This window comes from Zosterops lateralis (assembly GCF_965231275.1).
Source record: "Zosterops lateralis genome assembly, chromosome: 11".
Lineage (NCBI taxonomy): Eukaryota > Metazoa > Chordata > Aves > Passeriformes > Zosteropidae > Zosterops > Zosterops lateralis.
In genome coordinates, this window is record NC_139771.1 from 33,389 (window position 1) to 55,641 (window position 22,253).

At 42.7% G+C, this 22,253-nt stretch overlaps 2 protein-coding genes across 3 annotated transcripts in view; one reads left to right on the plus strand and one right to left on the minus strand.

Annotated features, from left to right (window-relative positions):
• Positions 1-10,867: 10,867 nt before the first annotated feature.
• PDE12 (phosphodiesterase 12) lies at positions 10,868-15,139 on the minus strand (the record flags this gene model as incomplete). Its single annotated transcript, XM_083869671.1, has 3 exons — positions 10,868-12,070; positions 12,774-12,852; positions 13,892-15,139. 3 exons carry the CDS (start codon positions 15,137-15,139, stop codon positions 11,628-11,630), a joined length of 1,770 nt encoding a protein of 589 aa, XP_083725797.1. The 3' UTR covers positions 10,868-11,627.
• A 907-nt stretch (positions 15,140-16,046) lies between these two features.
• DNAH12 (dynein axonemal heavy chain 12) overlaps positions 16,047-22,253 on the plus strand; it is a 59,537-nt gene continuing 53,330 nt past the window's right edge. The window contains exons 1-8 of one of the 2 annotated variants that reach the window (XR_014590876.1): positions 16,047-16,382; positions 16,773-16,936; positions 17,156-17,243; positions 17,518-17,544; positions 18,459-18,648; positions 19,924-20,002; positions 20,857-21,015; positions 21,687-21,882. Coding sequence is in view for 1 of the 2 variants with exons in the window: in XM_083869358.1 (XP_083725484.1) it covers positions 16,773-16,936; positions 17,156-17,243; positions 17,518-17,544; positions 18,459-18,648; positions 19,924-20,002; positions 20,857-21,015; positions 21,687-21,882 (903 nt within the window). In the remaining variant the exon portion in view is untranslated. The remainder of the gene's footprint in view (positions 16,383-16,772; positions 16,937-17,155; positions 17,244-17,517; positions 17,545-18,458; positions 18,649-19,923; positions 20,003-20,856; positions 21,016-21,686; positions 21,883-22,253) is intronic. The other variant, XM_083869358.1, reaches the window with a different exon arrangement.

A 22,253-nucleotide genomic window follows, 5' to 3' on the forward strand; every position in this document is an offset into this window, starting at 1 on the left:
TATGGACTAATGATGCAGGGCAAGAAGCTTTTTAAATGATTCAACCCACACCAACACATTCAGTGAAGGTGTGGATAAAATACACTTCTCCTCATCCTACAAAATAGGGCAAACTAGACAATTTCTAGAAAGAAAATTTCATGTAAATACACTTAAAAATTCAGGCTGTCTTTGTATGCAAGAGAGGAACAAAATAAAAGAATGTTATAAAGGTTTGCAAGCAGCTTGTGTTTCTTTGTGAAGACTTAGGCACAGATAACCAATGCACCACACTCTTCTGTATTGATTTATTAAAAAACTATGGACATTGATCTAATACCAATATCCAACTATGACGGACAAAGACTCTCTAACAGTTTAAAGTTAGAAAGTGTATGTTTATTACGACGCCGGGCAGCGTGCGGGATAGCTCCCAGAAACACACGCGCAATTTACAGATCATCACAGGGTCTTTTATGTACAGAAGTATTGAATACACAAACTACAAATGCATATTCATAGCTCTGATACCTCCCATTCCCCGCTTCGTATGGTAATTAGCCCAAAAAGCCACCAAGCATGCGTAGTTTGTTCTTTGAAATGGGTCGGTGGTCTTTTTAATGGGGTGGGGTCCCAAAATGATGAAGTAAGATTGTCTTCCTCAGCTCTGACTTTTTAACCTTTAGTGTTCGTGACAGCTAAATCCTGTTTTTCCCAGGACTGTTTGATTTATGATTGTATTGTATTCATGGGGTCTATTGATTATTCAGGATGCAGAAGCCCTAGTTTGACAGTTCCTCTGATTGATCGGTTCCTTCCAAGGATTACCAGTTCTTTCAGTCTGGCTTCTGTTAGCAAAAGGGAAGTTCTAGCTACATTATCTCAGCACTATCTATTTTGACTACAATCTTTAATTCTTCTAAATCTATGCCTCATTTTCCCCACTTCTCCTTTTAAAGTGAGTAAATTCTTTTACTCAAAAGTGTTTTCCTCATCAATCCAATCTGTACAGCTAGTGTCTCTTAAGACCAAGCCATACGCTTTTGATAATGAGGTTAAGGCTGCTATTCGTCGTAGCATCCTCCAATTCCAAACAAGCATAGCAACAGATAAAACTAGACTTATACTAACTAGAATAAGCAACACAACTATAGGGTGGAGTAAGGCATTTAGTATACCAGTTGCTGTTGGAGACCACCCAAAAAGCACATCCCACCAGTGATGAGACAAATGTTCCTCAAGCCTCTTAAATACTCCTTTGATGGTTTCTGTGTCATGGTGAATTGTAATTAATGTCTTTCTTCCCTCTTCCTTAATTTCTTTTAAGATTTCTTTCAATCTGGGATGTTTCATCAATTGAGCTACTAAAGTCAAATTCATTCCTATGGGTACAGGCAGTATATTCTGCATGGTAGTTAGGTTAGCTTTTATATATTGATGTGATATTACAGGTGCTTGATAGGAAAAATCACATCCCTTAATTCTGACAAAATTGCAAATACACAAATTGAATTTGGTCTCATTTATAATTTGGTTGTCTATTTTTATGATGCGGCATGCTGTCCTTAGACAGACACAACCTTGCCCTGTATACACCAGTGAAGTTTTCTGTTTGACTGGATGCATTTCAAAGTGACAGATATTCTGGTCTGTATCCAAGCAAGTGTCTTTGTCACCTTCTAATGTCCCTTCACATATGTATCCTAGCTGTCTTCTCGCAGTACAGGACTCTAGATTAACAGTTTGCCATTTTCCTTCAATTTCTCGTGCCCACACCCGGTGTTCAGAAGGGTATAATACAGTTCCCTCATGATTTAATCCTAAGGGGACTATTGGATGTATTAGGTCCACTGAGGCATCATGTATAGTTAAAACAAAGGCTGTCGCTACACTAGTCACAGGATTATAAGTGAAATTGACCATCACCCACCAAGACTGGAGTTCCCTCTCCATATCAGAGGCATTATCCCAAACAATTTTGCGAATCTCAGCCGGAAATGTTCCCTCTCCGCCTTCCCTGATAACTGTGGCAGCTACTGATTGCATCCACAATTGTGCCTGAGTACATCCTAGAGCCAGAGAAATGTTTTCACTAGCTGTACCTAGTGCATTAATTATTACCTCATGATCTTGCTCTTCTGTGTTTTCCCATTCTGGTAGTATTTGGGTCAATTTCCAATGATTGTTACCCAATGCAAGTAGAGAGGATTGCAAAGGTTGTTGTAGTTGGACTAGATCATTCCCTACTGAGGCTAATTTATTCATCAGTACCTCTGAATCTATTGTATTTAGTACTCCCAACCCTGTTCCTAACACCCCAGTGAGATCTCTCTTACTTCTAAAATTAGGAGGCATACTTTTTGGAGCCAAGTGGTCCAGTCCATAAAGGGGTTTTTGAGAAATGGAGCACATTCTGGACGAATGTGAGAAGCATTTACCTGTACTCCCATTTCTACTCGTTTTAAAGACCACTTTGGGTTAATTATCAGCCTCTGAACTCCTGTCTTTTTAATAGCATATGGCCCAATTTTGGTAATTACAGGAGTTATGTGTTCCTCTACTTTTCGGATAGATGGTACCTGGGGGATCACGACCTTTCTTGGCACTGGTGGAATCATCTTGGTCTGGTCCTTATGGAGCTCAGTACATACTTGAGTAATGTTAAAGTTGATGTCATACCCTCTTATTGCACACCCCTCTATTTTGAGTCTAAATTGAGGACATTTACTCAAGCATTTGTCACAGCATTCAGGACTAATCCGGATGGGTCTCATGGGCGGGTGGTAAGCCTCATGGAACCCATCCTGTACGAATGCATACTTACACCCCCAAACATTTCTTCCTTCCCATAAGCTTGCATTCGTAACTCTTAGCATCTTATTCAAAGCCTTACGAGAGTAAGCATCATAAGCTTTTCCTTGACATCTGTTTATCTCAGTTACATTGTACCTACGTGGTATTGCACTGACCCTTGCTATAGTTATTGCTGCAATAATTACAACTTTCCACATAATGTCCATAATAATTATTAGTCCTTCTATTTGTGGTTCCGAGTGAGCTTCAGTTTCAGTTCGTCATCACCTGGTGTGATCTTCCAGATTCCTTCTGGGGCTTTCTTCACTCGGGAGTGATGGATCCAGGCCTTTTGTTCTTTAATCTTGATTGCAGTGAAGGTGGTGAGAAGCACTTGGAATGGTCCTTCCCACTGTGGTTCCAAGGTCTTTTCTGCAAAAGACTTAACATATACATAATCCCCAGGTTGTATATCATGTACTGGCCCATCTAATTCCCTGTTTTGAGCTCCAGCCACATATTTCTCAATTTCTCTAAGTTGTCTATTTAGGGCCACCATATACTTGTGTAGGATTTCCTCCCCTACTTGCATGGGTGCTGTTCCATCTTGAACTGCATACGGCCTTCCATACAATATTTCAAAAGGACTTAGTTTTTCTTTTGCCCTTGGTTTTGTCCGAATTCGTAATAATGCCAATGGGAGAGCCTGGGGCCAGGGCAAATTAACTTCTTGTCCCAACCTCACAATTTGTAATTTAATCAAGTGGTTCATTTTTTCCACTTGGCCACTAGATTGTGGGTGGTATGGAGTATGCAATTCCCAATCTATTCCCAGGTGGGTACTTATTTGTTGTACAATTTTTGAAACAAAGTGTGGCCCTCTATCTGAGGATATGGTGGCTGGAACTCCAAACCTCGGTATTATTTCTTGCAACAGTGCTTTGGTCACTTCTCGGGCCTTAGCTGTCCTGGCAGGAAATGCTTCTGGCCATCCTGAAAAGGTATCAGTTAACACCAATAGGTAACGATATCCTCCCTTCCTGGGCAGCTCTGTAAAATCAATTTGCCATTGTTGCCCAGGCCCACAGCCTTTTCCAATTTGTCCCATTTTTGGCTTTGGGGTATTTTTGGGATTAGTTCGGAGGCAAAGACTACACTGACGGGTTACCTGTATTACTGTACCTCGTAATTTTCTAGCCATAATTCTTTCTTTCAAATAACTATACAAGGCATCTATTCCCCAGTGTGTTTTCTCATGTTCCCTTTGCACTAATGGCCATAACAAATAGGAGGGTACTACAAGTTTCCCTTCCTCTGTCACAGCCCACCCTTCCTGATTATAATTTGCTTTCTCTGCTTTAATAAGTTTCTTATCCTTCTTATTGTATACTGGTTTACCTTCAATTGAAATTTTTCCATCTGGGATAAGTGCTGCCTCAATTGTCTCATTGGGCACCTCACCTTTAGCTGCGTCTTTTGCCTCTCTGTCCGCCAGCATGTTCCCTTCCTCTAATTCAGAACTCACTTTTTGGTGCGATCTGATGTGCATGATTGCTACTCTCTCAGGTAGCTGCACAGCATCTAGCAGCTTTAGGATTTCTTGTGAGTGTTTAATGCTTTTCCCATGTGAATTTAATAGTCCTCTCTCCTTCCAAATGGCTCCGTGTGCATGGACTACTCCAAACGCATATCTTGAATCCGTATAGATGTTAATTTCTTTGCCTTTTGCTAGCTCCAAGGCTCGGATCAAGGCGATGATTTCAGCCTTCTGTGCAGAGGTGTTGGTGGGCAATGGTCCGGACTCTATTACCTCTCTGCTGGTAGTAACTGCATACCCCGCATGCCTCTTTCCACTGACAACGTAGCTACTTCCATCGGTAAACCAGGTCTCAGCATCCTCAATAGGAGTGTCCTTCAGGTCCGGTCGACTGGAGTAGGTGGCTTCAATGGTCTCCAGGCAATCGTGGATCACTGATTCTCCCATACTCCCGCTGAGGAAGGAAGCTGGGTTCACAATGTTAGTTACCACAATCTCAACATCATCTTGTTCTACCAGTATAGCTTGGTACTTTAGGAATCTTTGTGGGGAGAGCCAATGCCCCCCTTTTGCTTCAAGGACTGCAGACACCGTATGGGACACCAGCACAGTCATCTTCTGGCCTAGGGTGAACTTGCGTGCTTCCTGGATATTCACAGCCACTGCTGCAACAGCTCTGAGGCACCCTGGCCATCCTTTAGCAGCTGTGTCTAGTTGTTTGGAAAGATAGGCCACTGCCCTCCGATATGGGCCAAGGTTCTGTGCCAATATTCCCAAGGCGATTCCTTGCTTTTCGTGAGAGAACAAGAAGAATGGTTTGCTCACATCTGGAAGTCCTAAAGCTGGAGCTGACATGAGGGCTTGCTTTAGCTGGTCAAAGGCTCGAGTAGCTTCCTTTGTCCACTGAAGTTCTCTAATTCCATCCATGATCAAGGCATATAGAGGTTTAACAAGCAATCCATAATTATAAATCCACAGTCTACACCAACCCGTCATGCCCAAAAAGGTTCTAAGTTCTTTCACTGTTTGAGGCTTTGGAGTCTGGCATATCGCCTCTTTGCGGTCCTGCCCCAGAGTCCTTTGTCCAGCACTCACTTCATAACCCAGGTAAATGACTGTTTGCCTCACCAGCTGGGCTTTCTTTTGGGATACTCGATACCCCTGTAGGCCCAAGAAGTTTAGGAGGCTTACCGTCCAGTCCACACATGTTGCTTGGGTCTGTGTGGCTATCAGCAGGTCATCTACGTACTGGAGTAGCTGTCCTTCTCCTGGTGGGGGTTCCCAAGATTCCAAATCCTTTGCAAGCTGTTCCCCAAATATGGTGGGGGAGTTCTTGTAACCTTGGGGAAGAACGCACCATGTGAGCTGAGTCCTTCGTCCAGTTTTGGGGTTTTCCCACTCAAATGCGAAAATTTTCTGGCTGGCTTCTTGGAGAGGGAGGCAAAAGAAGGCATCCTTCAAATCTAAAACGGTAAACCAGGTTAACTCAGGTGTTAAGCGAGTCAGCAGTGTATAAGGATTGGCAACTACTGGGTACAGATCTTCAGTTATTTTGTTGACAGCTCTTAAGTCCTGTACTAGCCTGTATGACCCGTCAGGCTTCTTCACTGGCAAGATAGGAGTGTTGAAATCAGACTGACACTCCCTCAATAGTCCTATCTCCAAAAAATGTTCAATAATTGGACTAATCCCTTTCCTATCTTCTTTTTTTAGGGGATATTGTTTAACCCTTACTGGCTGTCCTCCTTCCTTAAGTTTGATCTGTACTGGTAGTGCATTCTTTGCCCGGCCTGGTATGTCAGAGGCCCACACTCCCGGAAACACCTGATCTATTATTTTACTGAAAGTTTCTTTATTTGCAACTTCGATTTCCTTGGTTATCATCATTAAACTTAATAGTTCTACATATTGTTGATCTTTTACCTCCAAAATAATTTCCCCATTCTTAAATATTATTTTTGCTTCCAGCTGCTCTAGCAGATCTCTGCCCAAAAGTGCAGATGGAGCATTAGGCATATATAAAAATCGATGGATTCCCCATTGTTTCCCCAATTTAAACTTCAATGGTTTGCAAAAGTAAGCCCTCTCAGGTTGGCCAGTCGCTCCTCTTACCATAACATAGTCATTGGTTACAGGTATTAGGGCCTTATTCAGCACTGAAAATGTTGCCCCTGTATCTATTAAGAATTTCACCTCCTTTTCTCTGTCCCCTAGTTTGACTATAACCAGAGGGTCCCCTAGGGTGGGGCCCTCCGGTCCTCCTCAGTCTTCTTTGACATGAGCAATCATCTTTTCCCCTTTTTGACCGCCTTTTCTGTGTTCATCACCCTTTCTTAATTCTGGGCACTGGTTCTTCCAGTGCCCAGTTTTCCTGCAGAAGGCACACTGGTTCTTTCCCAGTCGGGATGGTCCCTGTTTCGGTGGACCATGTCCATGTTTTCCTTTTTCCCTCTCTTTTGCTTCTGCTACTAATTTCTTCATCCCTTGTTTATATCCTTCTTCCCGATTACTAAAAACTCTCCAGGCCTCAGCCAGTAAAGCTTCTAGATTCCGGCTGTCTGGACCCCGGATCTTCTGGAGTTTCCGCCTGATGTCTCCTGTAGACTGTCCTAAAAATAAATTTATTAATTGCTGTGTTCCTTCGTTAGATTCAGGATCCAGGGTGGTGTGTCGGCGCATTGCGTCTCGCAGGTGATCTAGAAATTCAGAAGGTGTTTGGGAGGGGCCTTGTTTGACAGCATATAGGGCTGACCAATTTATGGTTTTGGGGATGGCTCTTTCTAGCCCTTTTACTATCAATTCCTGGTATCTCCTTAACCGTCCCAGCTCCTCATCCTCATTAGGATCCCAGCCTGGGTCCTGCAGGGGAAATACATCTTTGACATCTTCCTGTGTTGTTCTACAATCATCCTCGGCTAGATCCTTAGCTACTTTCAGAACTAATTGTTTTTCAGTTTCTGTTAAGGCATCAAGCAGCAATTGGAGATCTGCCCAATCTGGTAAATGCTGCTTGATTATAAACTTCATTTTCTTAGCAACCCCTATTGGATCACTTCGATAGCCCTTAGCACTCTTTTCCCAAATCTCTAAGTCAATTGAGGAAAAGGGGACCTTAATCAATTTTGTCTCTCCCTCAGAGGTCATTACTTGTCTTAGAGGTGCTTGTATGACTCCTCTGATTTGTTTTCGGGTTCTTGATGCTATAGGCCCTTGTGGGGAAAGTTTGGGAGCTGACGGGGAAGGTTCAGGTTCATCCCACTCACTGTCACTACTAGGTAATGGTGGATATAGTTTAGTTGCTGTGGAAGATGAAGTGGGGGAGGTTGGAGTCAATAGTGGTCCTGAATCTGCATTTTCCACCACCCTCCTCCTTTCCTGTGTTTTTGGGGGTGGTTTAAGTATGTCTGCTGTCTCTCGTTCCAAAGCCTCTACTTGGTATACCTTGTCGGGATGTGTGCACCTCTGATTTATCGAGCAGGTGCTGCAACAACGTTTTGGTTTCCCTTTAGTAGCTTTATTGTCCTTTTCAAGGGCCAATACTAAAGGATCAGATGGTGGTCTCATTCCACAATCCCTTTGCCACTCAGGGTGATTTCGGAGGCTGAAAAACATATCTGCATAAGTCACCTCTGACCACTTTTGTTCCCGCCGCAGGAAAAGCATTAACTGTAATAGTGTCTCATAGTCAAGTGTACCATTTGCTGGCCACTTCACTCCCTCATCAAGTTTATATAATGGCCACCACTGTGTACATAACTTAACCAGCTCTCTCTTGGTTTCTGCACCATCATAGCCTGCCAGCTCTTTCCAGTGTGTTAAAATGCACCCCAAAGGGCTCCCTTTAGGGACCTCTTTACTCTCATTTGCCCCCATGCTTAGAGATTTTTTTTTTTTTTTTTTTTTTTAACCAGAAAAAAGGAAAAAAAAAACAAACAAACAACAACAACAACAACAACAAAAAAATCTTAGCTTGTTCCTTAAAACAAGGCCCGAAGCACCAGCTGTTGAAGAAGAATTTATGTTTACCTAAAAAGGAAAAATTCTTTTTATTTAAAAGCAAAACCCCATACAATTGCTTAGACACTTAATCCAAGTTACTGGTTATTAATTTTTAGGGTTTCCGAAATTCCGTTTCTCGGCGGGGAACTCTTTGAACCAGCTCTTCAATTTTTGTTCCTTCTATTTTTAAAACAAAAAGTTAGCAATATGTATTCTTTAAAACAAGGCTCGAAGCACCAGCTGTTGAAGAAAGAATTTGTGTTTACATAAAAAAGGAAAAATTCTTTTTATTTAAAAGAAAAACCCACGCGATTACTCAGACATATAATTCAAATTACTGGTTATTAATTTTTAGGGTTTCTGAAATTCCATCCCTGGGCAGGGGAACTCTTTGAACCAGCTTTCCAATTCTTGTGCTTGAAACAAAAAGTTAACAATTGAAGAAAATTTGCAATCAACTTCTTATACACTGTCCCCCTTCACCAAAACCTGTTTATGGGATAGTAATTTTTTAGGCTCACAAAACAATGGGTTCAAAAACACTCCACAAATTTTTGCACTGAGGAAAAAGCGGGGGGTTTCTCGGTCAGGCAGTTTTGGCTCTTTTTACAATTAAAACTGTATTCCACAAACAAACAATAGTTAAAACAAACACATCAGGCTTTTCAGAATTTCAAAGATACAGCCGGAGGCGACAAATCCCGGCTCCCTGCCGGTTACCGGGACAACCCAGATTCCTGCCTGATCACTGTGATATGTCACAAAAAACCACCCAAAACTTTTTTTTTTTTTTTTTTTTTTTTCTTCTTATAAACAACAAACAGCCTATTCACCCACAGATGTTTTTCTATTGAACAGCACACTGATTAAAATCACACTATCAGTTATGCGGTCAGAAATTACAGCGCTCTCCGTGACACCCTCCAGTCACGGCCCAAGCACATCCCCCCTGAATTCCTCTGCTTTTCAGCAGAGATATCCTTCCGCAGATCGGCGGGGGTTTTAAAATCTCTTAAAAACAAAAACACTTACAACACAAACTTAAAAACAAAAACACTTACAACACAAACTTTCACAATTCACACACATACGGTCACTCAATCACAAAGAAAACCCAAACAGACACGAATACACACACATCCAGCGTTCGCGACCGCAACTCAAAACGGGACCCTGTTCACCTTAAAAATTCAGGCTAGCCTCTCAGATTATGAATCACCAAAGTGCACCTTTAAACTACAAGCCAAATTGGAACCAATACAATAGCTCTGTGCTGCCGCTGCTTTCCCCCTTGAATGCAGCCTACAGTGACCAGCGTTACCTGGACAAACCAAAGATGGAGCTACTACGCTCCCGACATCAATAGCTCTGTGCTGCCGCTGCTTTCCTCCTTGAATGCAGCCCACAGGTGACCAGCTTTACCTGGACAAACCAAAGATGGAGCCACTACGCTCCCAATACCAGCAGCTCTGTGCTGCCGCTGCTTTCCCTCCCTGGAATGCAGCCAACAGTGACCAGCTTTACCTGGACAAACCAAACATGGAGCCACTACGCCCCCAATACAGCATCTCTATGCTGCTGCTGCTTTCCTCCCCTGGAATGCAGCCAACAAGTGACCAGCTCTACCTGGAACACAACAACACAACAACAATACTCCTCGGAGATTCCAAAACCCAGGCCTCTGCTTTGCATAAGACGTCTCTTATGACTTATAAGCCGCCTCTATTCAAAGGTACCTTCATTCAATACATTTTTCTTTAAACATACCTTTTGTCCGAAGCTCCAGGAGGTTCAGGTCTTTCCCCGGGTGGACGGTAAGGTCTGAGGAGCCCTCACCCTGAAAACTCCGGGCAGGCGCCTTGAGGGGTCCTAGACCCCACCGGCCCCACGGCCAGAAAGAGCAGTTCTCCTGCCTGGCTCACCAAAATGATTTATTAAAAAACTATGGACATTGATCTAATACCAATATCCAACTATGACGGACAAAGACTCTCTAACAGTTTAAAGTTAGAAAGTGTATGTTTATTACGACGCCGGGCAGCGTGCGGGATAGCTCCCAGAAACACACGCGCAATTTACAGATCATCACAGGGTCTTTTATGTACAGAAGTATTGAATACACAAACTACAAATGCATATTCATAGCTCTGATACCTCCCATTCCCCGCTTCGTATGGTAATTAGCCCAAAAAGCCACCAAGCTGCGTAGTTTGTTCTTTGAAATGGGTCGGTGGTCTTTTTAATGGGGTGGGGTCCCAAAATGATGAAGTAAGATTGTCTTCCTCAGCTCTGACTTTTTAACCTTTAGTGTTCGTGACAGCTAAATCCTGTTTTTCCCAGGACTGTTTGATTTATGATTGTATTGTATTCATGGGGTCTATTGATTATTCAGGATGCAGAAGCCCTAGTTTGACAGTTCCTCTGATTGATCGGTTCCTTCCAAGGATTATCAGTTCCTTCAGTCTGGCTTCTGTTAGCAAAAGGGAAGTTCTAGCTACATTATCTCAGCACTATCTATTTTGACTACAATCTTTAATTCTTCTAAATCTATGCCTCAGTATATCTCTCCCCACCTGAAAACAGATGATATTGATAAATATCAAAATCAAGGAGCATATGTTCAAAGTAGATGCTGTTTCTTCATGTAGTCCAATTTCACAAGGTGTTGACATTATCCTCATTAAACATGTTTTGTGGGCAGACAGATTGTTTCCAAACCAATTAGCCTTGAATTTAACATGGTTGATTATTGACAGAAAGTCTATTCACAGGTAATTACAAACATCTTTTCAGAAGTTGGTAGGTACAAATACAAATACAAATACAAATTATTCATGCAACTTACCAGAAGTTGTGCCATAGTAATGGTAAGTGAACAAGACAATTTATGGACTTAAAATATCATTACATTAATAAAGTGGAGTCAACTAAATCCGTTTGGGTTCTGTGTTTATTTCTGAATTAAGCAGGGTTCATTTTGTACACTGTCTTACAAATCAGAATAAATTCCTTTTTTTTAACAAAATAATTCTTAATCCTTTAAAAACATCACTAGAAAGGTATATGATAATCTAATTTTCAAAACCCTGTCTTCAATATATTTTTTCAATTAGTATATAAAAGGGGGGAAATTGTCATGCAAATATTCTGAACAGTGTGACAATATTCAGTACAGCCATTAAACACATGAACTCTTCATTAATCATTTTGGCTTTCCTTTTAGTAGCATACAAGTCAGGGTCTAACCTCAGTTCCCCAGCAGTACATTAAATTAAATTCCTTGTTTGAAAACCTCCAAAAGCACCATTCCAGAGCCACTCTATTTCCACTTCAAGTCACATATTAGTGCTATATGATCAGAAGGATGTGAAACACTTGGCAAAGCCTGATGGGTTGTTATTTCCTCATGACTTGGCAATGGAATAACTTGTTCAACCTCTAGAGCATTTCTGTCAATGAAAATGTAGTCCAGACATCCATGAAACCCACCAACATAGTTTGTATAAGCAGGTTCTCCACAAGCACTTAGCAGTTTGAAAGGATGGCTTAGAGACATACTGCACCTTTCTTCCTCCCCATTTGAGATCCAGTCTTCATGATCTTCAGCAATACCACCACTGCTGATAAAATTGTAAGCTCCTGATGAGGGTGTGCTATTAAAATCCCCACAGAATATGACTGGGATACTGGGATACAAGTCACATGCTACGTGCTTGATGTGAGACATGGCCACGGCAATTTGGATCAGACGGATGTTCCCACCTGAGGACATAAAAAGGAGTTATTTCAAAAAATGCACAACAGCACTGGAGGTGCTCACTGGGTTGCTCATTTAACCATATATAGCTCTGAAACAGCAATTCTGCATTGTAGAATAGTTGTCGCAAATTAAGAAACTTTTAAAGTTTGTGACTATGACAGTTTTTCAGTGACAGACAATTTCAACCTAAACTTGCCCATGAAAGAACTCTAAAGCTTTAACACCCATATACAGCTGTTTTCCATTTCATGGCAACCACCCTAATAATATTCCCAAAAAGGCACAGAACCAAAAGACAACTAATTGAGAAGAGAAGAATATCTCCTAACAGCTTCTGGAACCCAATCTGGTTGCCCTCCTGGCAGAACCCTGGGGGAGCTCCATGTTCAACAGGCCTGGGAAACCATAAGCAAACACAAAGCTCTATTTTATGGTCTGCTTTTTGGGTGAATTGTGTGTAATGTGACTTGCCTTGGTCTCAGCTAGATTCTATTGACTCCCAGGAATGCTAGAAAAATAAATATATAAACAGACCTAGGAGTCTCACTTGATTTAATCTAGATAAGAAGTAAGGCAGGAAACCCTCAGTTCCAGAAGAAAAGGCTATAGATGCAAAAGAATGGTGGGAAATCTGTTCTCTCAAAGAAGAGAAAAAAAACTTTTCTAAACCCAGTTATCCTACATGCAGGAATGTACCAAAATTACCTTTGGGGTGCCAGTATAGGTGGGTATTTGCTACACAAAGCTTCCTGGAAGGATCAATTGTAGACTGGAGAACCGAAACCTTTAATAGAAAAAGCAGTCTTTGTTAAGTCTTTTATAGAGAAGTTATATATTTTAAAATGCACTAGTCAGCTTATGGCTTTGTGACAATCCAGTTCAAAGAATCTGATGCTTATAAGCAAAAACTCAATTTAGGAGCTGTACTTTTCATTAATCTTCTATATAAGGTCTGGGTATCAGCCAAGTTATTACCACTACATAATTTAACAAACATTCTTTTGACTGTTTGGTTTGGCCATATTTTTTCCTAAGATATAGTTCAGGCTGTACCATTCTCAAATACTTTAATTTTGCATTCACTCTCTGCAACAGAACTGGAGCTGAATATCTGTTTTTAGCAAGCAAATGTAGCATTCCATAATTGTTAAATTGAACAAAAATTTGGTGGCGATTTCAGTTATCAAGGAAATTCTGTTAGTCTTACTCAGTTCATGAGCAGGAAACTTCTACCAGTGTTTCTGCAGCTCCTGACACAGCCTTCTATCTTACACACTTGTACTTGCACAGCAGCTCCGTGGGCAGAGCCTCTGGCATCAGGAAGCTCAGACACCTGCCCAGCCTTATTTGTGTCCCTCCCATCACTTGCTAAAGAGGCATTATAAAGCATACTCAACTAACTTTCTTAAAATTGATTTATAAGATCTAAGTTTTATAAAATATATGCTGACATATAAAAAGTATGTAGTGAAAAACTGGCTGCCAATGCCACCAGCCAGGAATCACTACCTGGCCCAGAATCTTAACAGCTGTCTTCATTTTAAAACAAAATACCATTGCCTTTTTTTACCAAACTTTGGTAAATCCATACAATGCAGCACAGCAAGATCTCAATGTTTTGTTTTTGTTCCTAAGCTGATCTCCTGCTCTATCCATCACCACAGAGCCAGAAACAGTCCCATGTTTCAAACTCTCAACCCCTTCACCTCCCTTCTGCTGCTTAAGGTCCAACACCACCGGCCCGGCTGCGCCTGGAGACAGCGGGAGGGGAAAAAAGGGGAAAAAAAAGAGAGGAAAGAGAAGAAGGCATTCAGAGCCGGTACCTGCAGCACAGACGACCTCTGCAGCACCTTCTCCTGCACCAGGGGGTACCTGGCCAGCTGCTGGCACAGCTCCCCGTGCAGCGGCTCCGAGAGCAGCGCCTGGCTGAAGGCGATGTCGTGCTGGCTCAGGAGCCTGAACTTGTTCCTGCGATAGAAAGTGGCCAAGCCCTCGTGCTGCTTCTCCTTAATCCTGAACAGCCCCTCCAGCCCAAAAGCGTCCAGCGCCGGGGTCAGGCTGTCTGCGAAGACAGATTTGTCCACTTCCTGCAGGCAGATGAGGTCGGCGCTGTATCCCGCCAGCTCCTTCTTGAGCAGGTTCTGGCGGTAGTCGATCTCCAGGGCGTAGGGAGCGCAGTAGGGGTAGAGCACGGTGCGGGAGAACTCCGTCTGCGCGTAGGCGTCGGCCAGGATGTTGTAGGACACGGCACGGACCGAGCCGGGCCCGCAGACCCTCTGGGTGTAGAGGTGCCGGCCGTCGAAGGTGCAGGAGCCGGGTCCGGCCTCCACGGGGCCGCTGCTCTCCACCTCTCGGGCTGGGCCGTAGCGCCGCTCCCCGTCCCCGGGCGTGCAGCGCAGCTTCAGCCGCAGCCCCACCAGCGCGTTCGGCGGCGTGAACACCCGCCCGGCCGCCGCCGTCTCCACCCAGCCCTCCCCGGCCTCCTCCCCGGCCGCCTCCGAGGGGCGCTGCTGGCGGAACCAGCGGAACAGGCAGTGCTGCGGCGCGGCGAACTCGGCGCTCACCTTGGGGCACACGGGGAAGCCGGCGAGCAGCGAGCGCGGCAGGCTGAGCTCGGTGAGCGCGGGCGGGTTGCGCTCCACGCGGTACCGCGCGTCCCCGATGTACAGCACGGCGCCGTCCTGCCAGGCGGCCGCGTTCGGCACCTCGGCCGCCACCACCGCGCCGTCCCGGGACAGCAGCTGCACGGCCGGCAGCGCCTCCGCCTCCTCGCTCTCCGCGCCGCCCTCCGCCCGCGCCTTCTTGCTCTTCTTTCCCGCCTTGCCGCGGCCCTTAGCGGCGTTGGTGGCGATGCGCGCCAGCGCCCGCCCCAGCGGCTCCGCCTGGTCGCGCTGCATGTGCCGAGCGCTGCCGTCCGGCAGCACCAACCGCAGGCTCAGCTTGGGCTCGGACGGGACGCAGCGCACCACCGCGCGCTCCATGGCGGCGGGCGGGGGCCCGCCACCGCCGTGCGGGGCTGCGGCGGGAAAGCCGCGGAGGCTCCGGAGGGCGGAGCGGAGCCGACGCCACATGGACCCGGCGGCGCTGCGGCTTCCGCGGGGCGCGGCCGGAACCGCCGGGCGGGGCTGTGCCGTCATCGCCCGCCACGGGGGCGGGGCAACGGGCGGCGGGGGCGGGGCAACGGGCGAGGTGGGGCTGCCGTGCCGTCGGCGCGAGCGCTAAGGGGCGGGGCCGGGCGGGAGGCGGGAAGGGGGCGGGCGCGCGCCGCCGGTCGTGAGGCAGCGCCCCCTGCCGGTGCCCGCTGCCGTCCTCTTGCTCCGGGGCCCGCTCCCCCCTCACCGCCGTTAACCCGCCGCCTCTCGGCCTGAGTCCGGCCCACCGGAGAACCAGCGGGTTCTGTCCCCTCAGCAGCGGAACCCCCTCTCCTCAGCGCAGCTTCCTGGCCAACAGGTGCTCGAGGCGTGAATGGGTCTCCCTCGTAAAGCCCCGATGCTAGAAGGCTGTGGATAAATCCTTTAACTTCAAGAGTTCGGGTTTGTGTTCTGTTCGTGAGAAAATATTTCATGTCTGGGTTCAGACTTCATGCTGAATAGTGCCGGGCAACGAGAGCCACGCTGGGAAGTTGCCCAGGCTTTTGGAAAACACACATAAAATTCCCTTCTGCTGCCCCCGCAGCCTTTGTGCGTGGGGCTCTGCCCACGCAGACACAAAATTAGGGGCTTAAAGCCTCTTTCGTCAAGTGTCGGCAGGTGGGCAGCAGATCTATGGAGTTCCTTAAAACTTCCATTTATAGTTGTAAAAAAAAAAGCAGAAGCTCACTCCGCAACAGCCTCTTGAGAGTATTACAATTTCTCAAGCATTTTCCCTGTGATCGCCTGGGTGCAGGCAGGGGCTGGAGCAGAGCGAGTTTCTGACTCGCCCGGGTTGTGCCAACCCTGTGGCACACCGGGGCGGTCAAGGTAAGGTTATTCCAAGTCTCTGCTGCTTTTTTCCTCTTCTTCATCCTCTTCCTTTCCCTTCTCCTCACGAGAGGCAGTGATCTCGGCCAGGGAGAGTCCCGGGCACCCCGCACGGGCCGGGCCCGCCCTCGGCTCCGGGGTAACCGCGCTGTTTTCCCGCGCGGGGGTTGGGGGAGCAGTGAGAGCGGCGGGGTCGAGGAGCGCCGGGAAAAGGCTGTGCTGTCCGGGCCGTCCGCAGCTGAGCTTTGCATCCTTGGGGCCTCCACCACCGCCCGGTTTGGTGCATTTGTAGGACATAACACTGATTGAGGAGGTAGCTTTCTGCTCCCCCGTGGGAAGCTGTTGAAATGCAGTGGTGAGTTTGTGCATCGTGTTTCCAGGGGAACCCGACCGTCAGTCTTTGGAATAGCCCTACTCAGGCGATTGAGCCGCCATAGAAGGGTGTTCTTTTATTCTTTTAGTTGAACCTTAGCCCAGTCGAGGAACTTTTTTTTTTCTTTCTTTCTTTTTTTTTTTTTTTTTTTTTTAGTGACAGGCTCTGTATGTACACGCTTTCCCTTGAACTTCGCCATTTTATCATCTAAACTATTATCTTTTTTGAAAGCTCAACTGTCATACCTAAACTGGCGATCCCTGAAGGTGACCTCGTTTTATGCCTTATGTACATTCAACTTACTAGATGCATGTGCTAAACTCCTTTCTGGGAAGACTGTATTCTAGAATTTTGGTTTTGTTATGGTTTTAGATGGAGCACTCAGATGAAGCAACTTCCAGTAAACGGACTTTGAGAACTTTGTTTCGTCCTGCTGGTTTAGCTCCACCAGTCATACCTGAAACATCACCATCACAGAGGAAACTATTGGCATACCACAGAGACAAGGAGCAGCAGGAGATGATTAATCAATTGCTGTGAGTTTAATAATTTAAGACATGTTGAAATTCAAGTGAGACATTACACATAAGACATTTGACAAATAACAGTGTTTGTTTAATATAATTATAGTGAGATTTAGTGATCAAGGAGTTGGTAATGATGAAAAAATAGGTTGTGTCAGTTTAAGTGTTAGCATTATGTTTAATATATTATTTGTAGTTTTTCTGCATTTTTGATCCTCTGGTTTACTTTAGAATTGATCGAGCTCTTGAAGCCTGTTACGTAATAGATGAAACAGACATGGATGAAACTCCACCTCCTGTCACAAAACTGCCTTCCACTGTGAGAAAGTATTTTTTTATTAAATCTTGCCTATTTAGTTCTTTGTTATTGGGACATTTATTTTCCTTCTTAGAATTTACTTCAAGATACTTGTTTTGCTCCTCAGTAATTCATAAATGTATTTATATACTCAGGTAATCAAATTGAAATGTATACCTGTATATCTACAGAATAAAGTCTTTGTTTAGGAATAATATTTGCTACATTTTTTATTTCCAGTATTTTTGGTTTTATGTTCTTTATATATAACAATTTTCCATTTCTTTTTATATAGATGGATGATAAAGAAAGGCAACAAAAAGTGAGTTAAATTCTTTAATTTGCTTTTTTTGGAGTAGAAGAGTGAATGCTCCCTGTTCAGAGAAGTTGAGTATGTTACAGAGAATTATAGTTCTTAAACAAAAAAAAGTAGTCTTGGTGGGGGAAAGTGGAATAGGAGCAAAATGGGAATCTTCTCTTGTGGTCCTGTAGAGGGAAAGTATTCTTCTGTTTTAGAAAGTACATTTATCAATAATTAATTTAGCCTTAGTTAAAGATCATTACTTAGGAAAAAACCTAACGGACTTCAGGATTTTTTCAGTTAAGGTCATAGATTGTACCTGAGGCTGTACAAAAAGTAGTTTTTTACATCGTTCCCTTAATTTGAAGAACATGCACTAAACTTCAAATTTATGTATAGGTTTTAAATTAAGACACTATCTCTGAGAGCCCGTTGAAACTCAAAGTAGTATTGAAATATTTATATTAAGTAGCCTAATGTAATACCAATTTTGCCTAGCTGTTATTAGGTAAACTCATTCTGTAGACTGTAGAGATTTTATAACAAAACTGCCAATCACAAGCAGGAATACCTAAATCTTTGATCGAGACCCACTCCCCTTATGGAGGATGTTTGTCCATACTTCTTGCCAGATAAATGTTTGTCCAAAGATTAATAACCTTAACCTTGAACTATTTTATTGTTAGCCATACACTTCAGCAGAGAACCAAGGAAAATGCCATACTGGCAAATACAATATTTTATATTAAAACAGAGACCATGTCACCAACCACAGAGAAGCTTTTAGGGTATTAGTGAATACTGAAAAGATTAGATTAAATACCCTGCCCTGAAGGAAATTAAGAAATTTTGAATAAAAAGATAATTTTGCCAAACCTAAAACAAAAATGCATACACAGGTAGTTATTAGACCTCTGAAAATCTTGTCCTTTCAGGAAGAATACTTCTTTTTGAAGAAATGTTTGCAGAATAATCCAATGGTTCCCCTCCAGCAGCAGTGGCTGAGGTCCGTGCTCACCATGGTGCCACAGTCGCTTATGAAGGGCAGAGACAGACAGCTGCTCACTGAAGACCTTCTAAAAGAGATAGTTAGGGACTATGAAAAGAGCATGCAAAGATGTGTTTGTAAGTACTACAAATTACTCAGCACTTGTATTAATGTTAGTGAAAATAAGCTCTGTATTCTTTTGCTGAAAATAATTTTTCTAGTTGTTTCAGCCAGGCGTAATTAACTTTGTAATTAACTCCTGATTTAACTTTTCCTGCCTCATCACATGTGTGTTGGCCATAATGTTTAAGGCAAAACTCGCTTATTTTATTTGAACCAGTAAAAAGTTAACCAACTGAAAGTACAGTTCAAACAAAGACAAAGACAACTGCAGATCTCATGTAAAAAACGGTTGATTGCTGATGGTGTAATTTCCTTACGTCTCTAACTTATTTAGTTAATTTGAAGCAAGAATGTGTTACTGTTTACTTTTAAAGAAAGGAGAAACTTTTTATGTGCTAGTCATTCTTTCTCCCTCTTCAGGAACAGCAGCTTTTTTAAGCTGTTTATTCATAAACACTCTTATGAGTTTTCTGATGGTGTTTTTGTTGCATGAGGAAGCTCACAATAAAAATTTGAAAAAATAATTACTGTTTTCAGATACCATTATACAACTCACTTTAATTTTAAAACCTTTTAAAAACAGTCATGAACTGGAATTTTGAAAGTGTTTTCCCTTGAAATCACGTATTAATTTATTTATTTTTACAGTAACTGGAATCTGAAATTGAGCCCAGTTTTGTTAATATTTTAATGAATGACTGATCTTTTTGAAAGTCTAGATTAAAAAAGAAACAATTTAACATTAACTGCTTTGTAATGTCATCAATGGCATATTATAGTATCTCACTGCAATTACATAATTATGTAACAAAGTTGCCATAAATTCTTGCAATAGTTGAATATATCAAGTTGGAAGGGGTCCATAAGGATTAGAGTCCAACTCCTTGCTCCTTGCAGCACTATCTAAAACTCAACCATACAACTGAAAGCACTGTCCAGATGCTCCTTGCACTCTTGGCAGGATCAGTGCTATGACCACTTCCCTGGGGAACCTGTTCCTGTGACTGATCATGTCCTCGGCAAAGAGACTGCATAAGTATTTAATTATTTAAACACAAACCCATCTGAAAACCTTCAGGAACATGAGCCAAAATTGGCATTAAGGCACCTGAATCTGTATAAAAATTTAGCAGAACCTGTTGATTTTGAACTACCTTTGGGAGGATATGTTTTGTAGACTAGGGTGACACAATTACTTTTTCATCCTACTATGTGCTTGGTTGAAAGAAGTACAGTGACTATTGAATATGGTATAATTTTCTTCTAATGTTCATGTGTTTTTTTCTTAGTGAGAAGCGCTCTTATTAGACCAGACATAGAAGAGCTTAATATGATGGAGGAGGAGGCACCTTTGCCTTTATTACCTCTGTGAGTGGATTAAGTTAGCAAATAACCCACTGGAAAACACACTGAGTTACATGAGGGACATTCTTATTGAGCTGCGTGGACCAAATTACGGCACAAGATTAATTCTGGAGTCCCTTACTGTGACATTTTTAAATCTCTGTAGAGGATCTTGCATTTGAACATCTCTTATTTGAATGCTCTACAAAGTTTTAGCACTGGCAGTGTTTTATTACTGTTGTTACAGTTACGTAGAGCAGTACTCCTGACTGCAAATTAAACCTGGCTCTGAGTGCCCAGACACTAAAGTCATAGTGCAGCTGCCTCTGGAATGAAGTGTGTGTGTATGGGGCAGTTTTCTGGCAGATAGCAGCACTGCACAGTACTTTGACATCCTAAAACTGCATATAATGCCAAGGTTTTAGGTGATTTTGGTTTTAGGAGATGAAGCCTTGAGACTGAAGTGAAATCTAATATGCCCTCCCATCGTGGAAAAGGAGTTCAGGTAGACACAATATAAATACCCAAATTGCACAATTTGCTGATGCATCAGAGTGTGTGCTATCAAATTCTGTTGATAAATGATTCCTGATAGTAATTGGTGAGGTTAGGAATTACATTGAATGGGCTTCTGTAAGAGGAGGTGATCTGAAAATATCATGGAAGATGAAACATGTTTTATTAGACAGAGTATCTTTATGACTTCACTGCATGGTGGTGAGGACACGTGTGTGGCGTTTAATTGACGATTCACGCCAGAGAATGATCTTTTGATCACTACATTTTATATATGAGTACTTTATTCAAATAGTGCTTGAGCTCTTAATTTTTGTTTGTTTATTTGTTTTGGTTGGCTTTTTATGTTTTTTCTTTTTTAGAGGCCTGGATTTTTCTAGTACATGGCGTAAGAGTTATATCAGAGCAAAAAGCCAAATAGTTTCTACCTTACACATTCTTCACCCTACAATGAAAGCTCTACTGGATTTTGGCTATACAGCATTCTTTAACTTTCTTGTAGTGGATTTCTCTGGCTCCAGGTAAAGTCTGTTCTGCTGAATTATTGACCCATACAGGTTTTCTGTCAAAGATGAGCTTATTCAGTTCAATTATTTGTCACAGAAAGTGTCTTTGATGCATAATTTTAATGTCCTGTGATTAAGTTATTCTGTGTTATGATATGTTACTTTTCTTCTCTTTGTTACGTATTTTATTGTTGCTCAAGTTGCTGGTAATATCAGACCTTTTGATTTGTTTTTTGCCTTTAATTCTGTAAAGTTCTCCCCATTATTCACTTATTCTTAATGCTTCATTCCCATAGAAATCTGCTTAAAATAGTATTTGAAAGATCAACTTTTAGTAGTATTATTATCTGTAGAGAATTCTATGCCAACCCTGAAGATCAGACTTGCTGGTTTTCATCAGTTGAATTTTCTGTTTAATCCTGGAACTTTAGATTTTCATGGTTTTCAAAAAGATATTTAAAAAAAAGATTTCCTCATTATTTTTTCTGGTAATTTTTCTGTAAATCCTGGAGTTTGAGGCAAACCTTTTCTTTCCTTTTGCCTACTGAGGCAATGCATAAGTTCCCACTGTGCTTTCTGCTAGAGAAAGGCTGGGTTTGTAATACATAAGTTTGTATTGTTGCCTTACTCCATGTTTGGTTTGTTTAAATGTTGTTTATAAAGTTGCCTGTAACTTTCTTTTCTAGATTGAAAGGACCAGTTGACTGTAAAGCTTTTAAAACTGATGCATCTCTAAGCTGTTCTAAAGCAGAAGATGAGATAATGAGTACGTGGCACCAAAAAGTTATTAATCTCTTTACTCAGTCAAAGGCCTTGGATGGTGTCAAGTTGGATCAGCTGGAGTCTTTTTATAACTGTGTGTCTGTGCTTATGTCTAATCAGGTAAGTATCTTTCCTCCCTTTGATAAACTTAATGGGATTAAAACATTGCTTGCTTTGTAGAAAAAGAATGGAACAGTAGTCTAATCAAATCATTGTCATTTGAAAAAAAAATAGAGGAAAATGCTTTCAAGATATTTCATTTCTACATACATGTATTAATAATAGGCTTACTCTTGTAGCAAAGATAAATGCATGAACTTTACTGAAATGTTTACTTGTTCCTTAGTTTTCATCGTTTAAGGGGTGGGACTAATACCCACTGGAGTTAGAAAAATTCACACTGCTTCAGTTATCCATGAATCAGGCCAGAAGTACTAAAATGAATGGAAATCCTGGCTTACTGGATGAATGGAAAATGGGTTGGGCCTTTT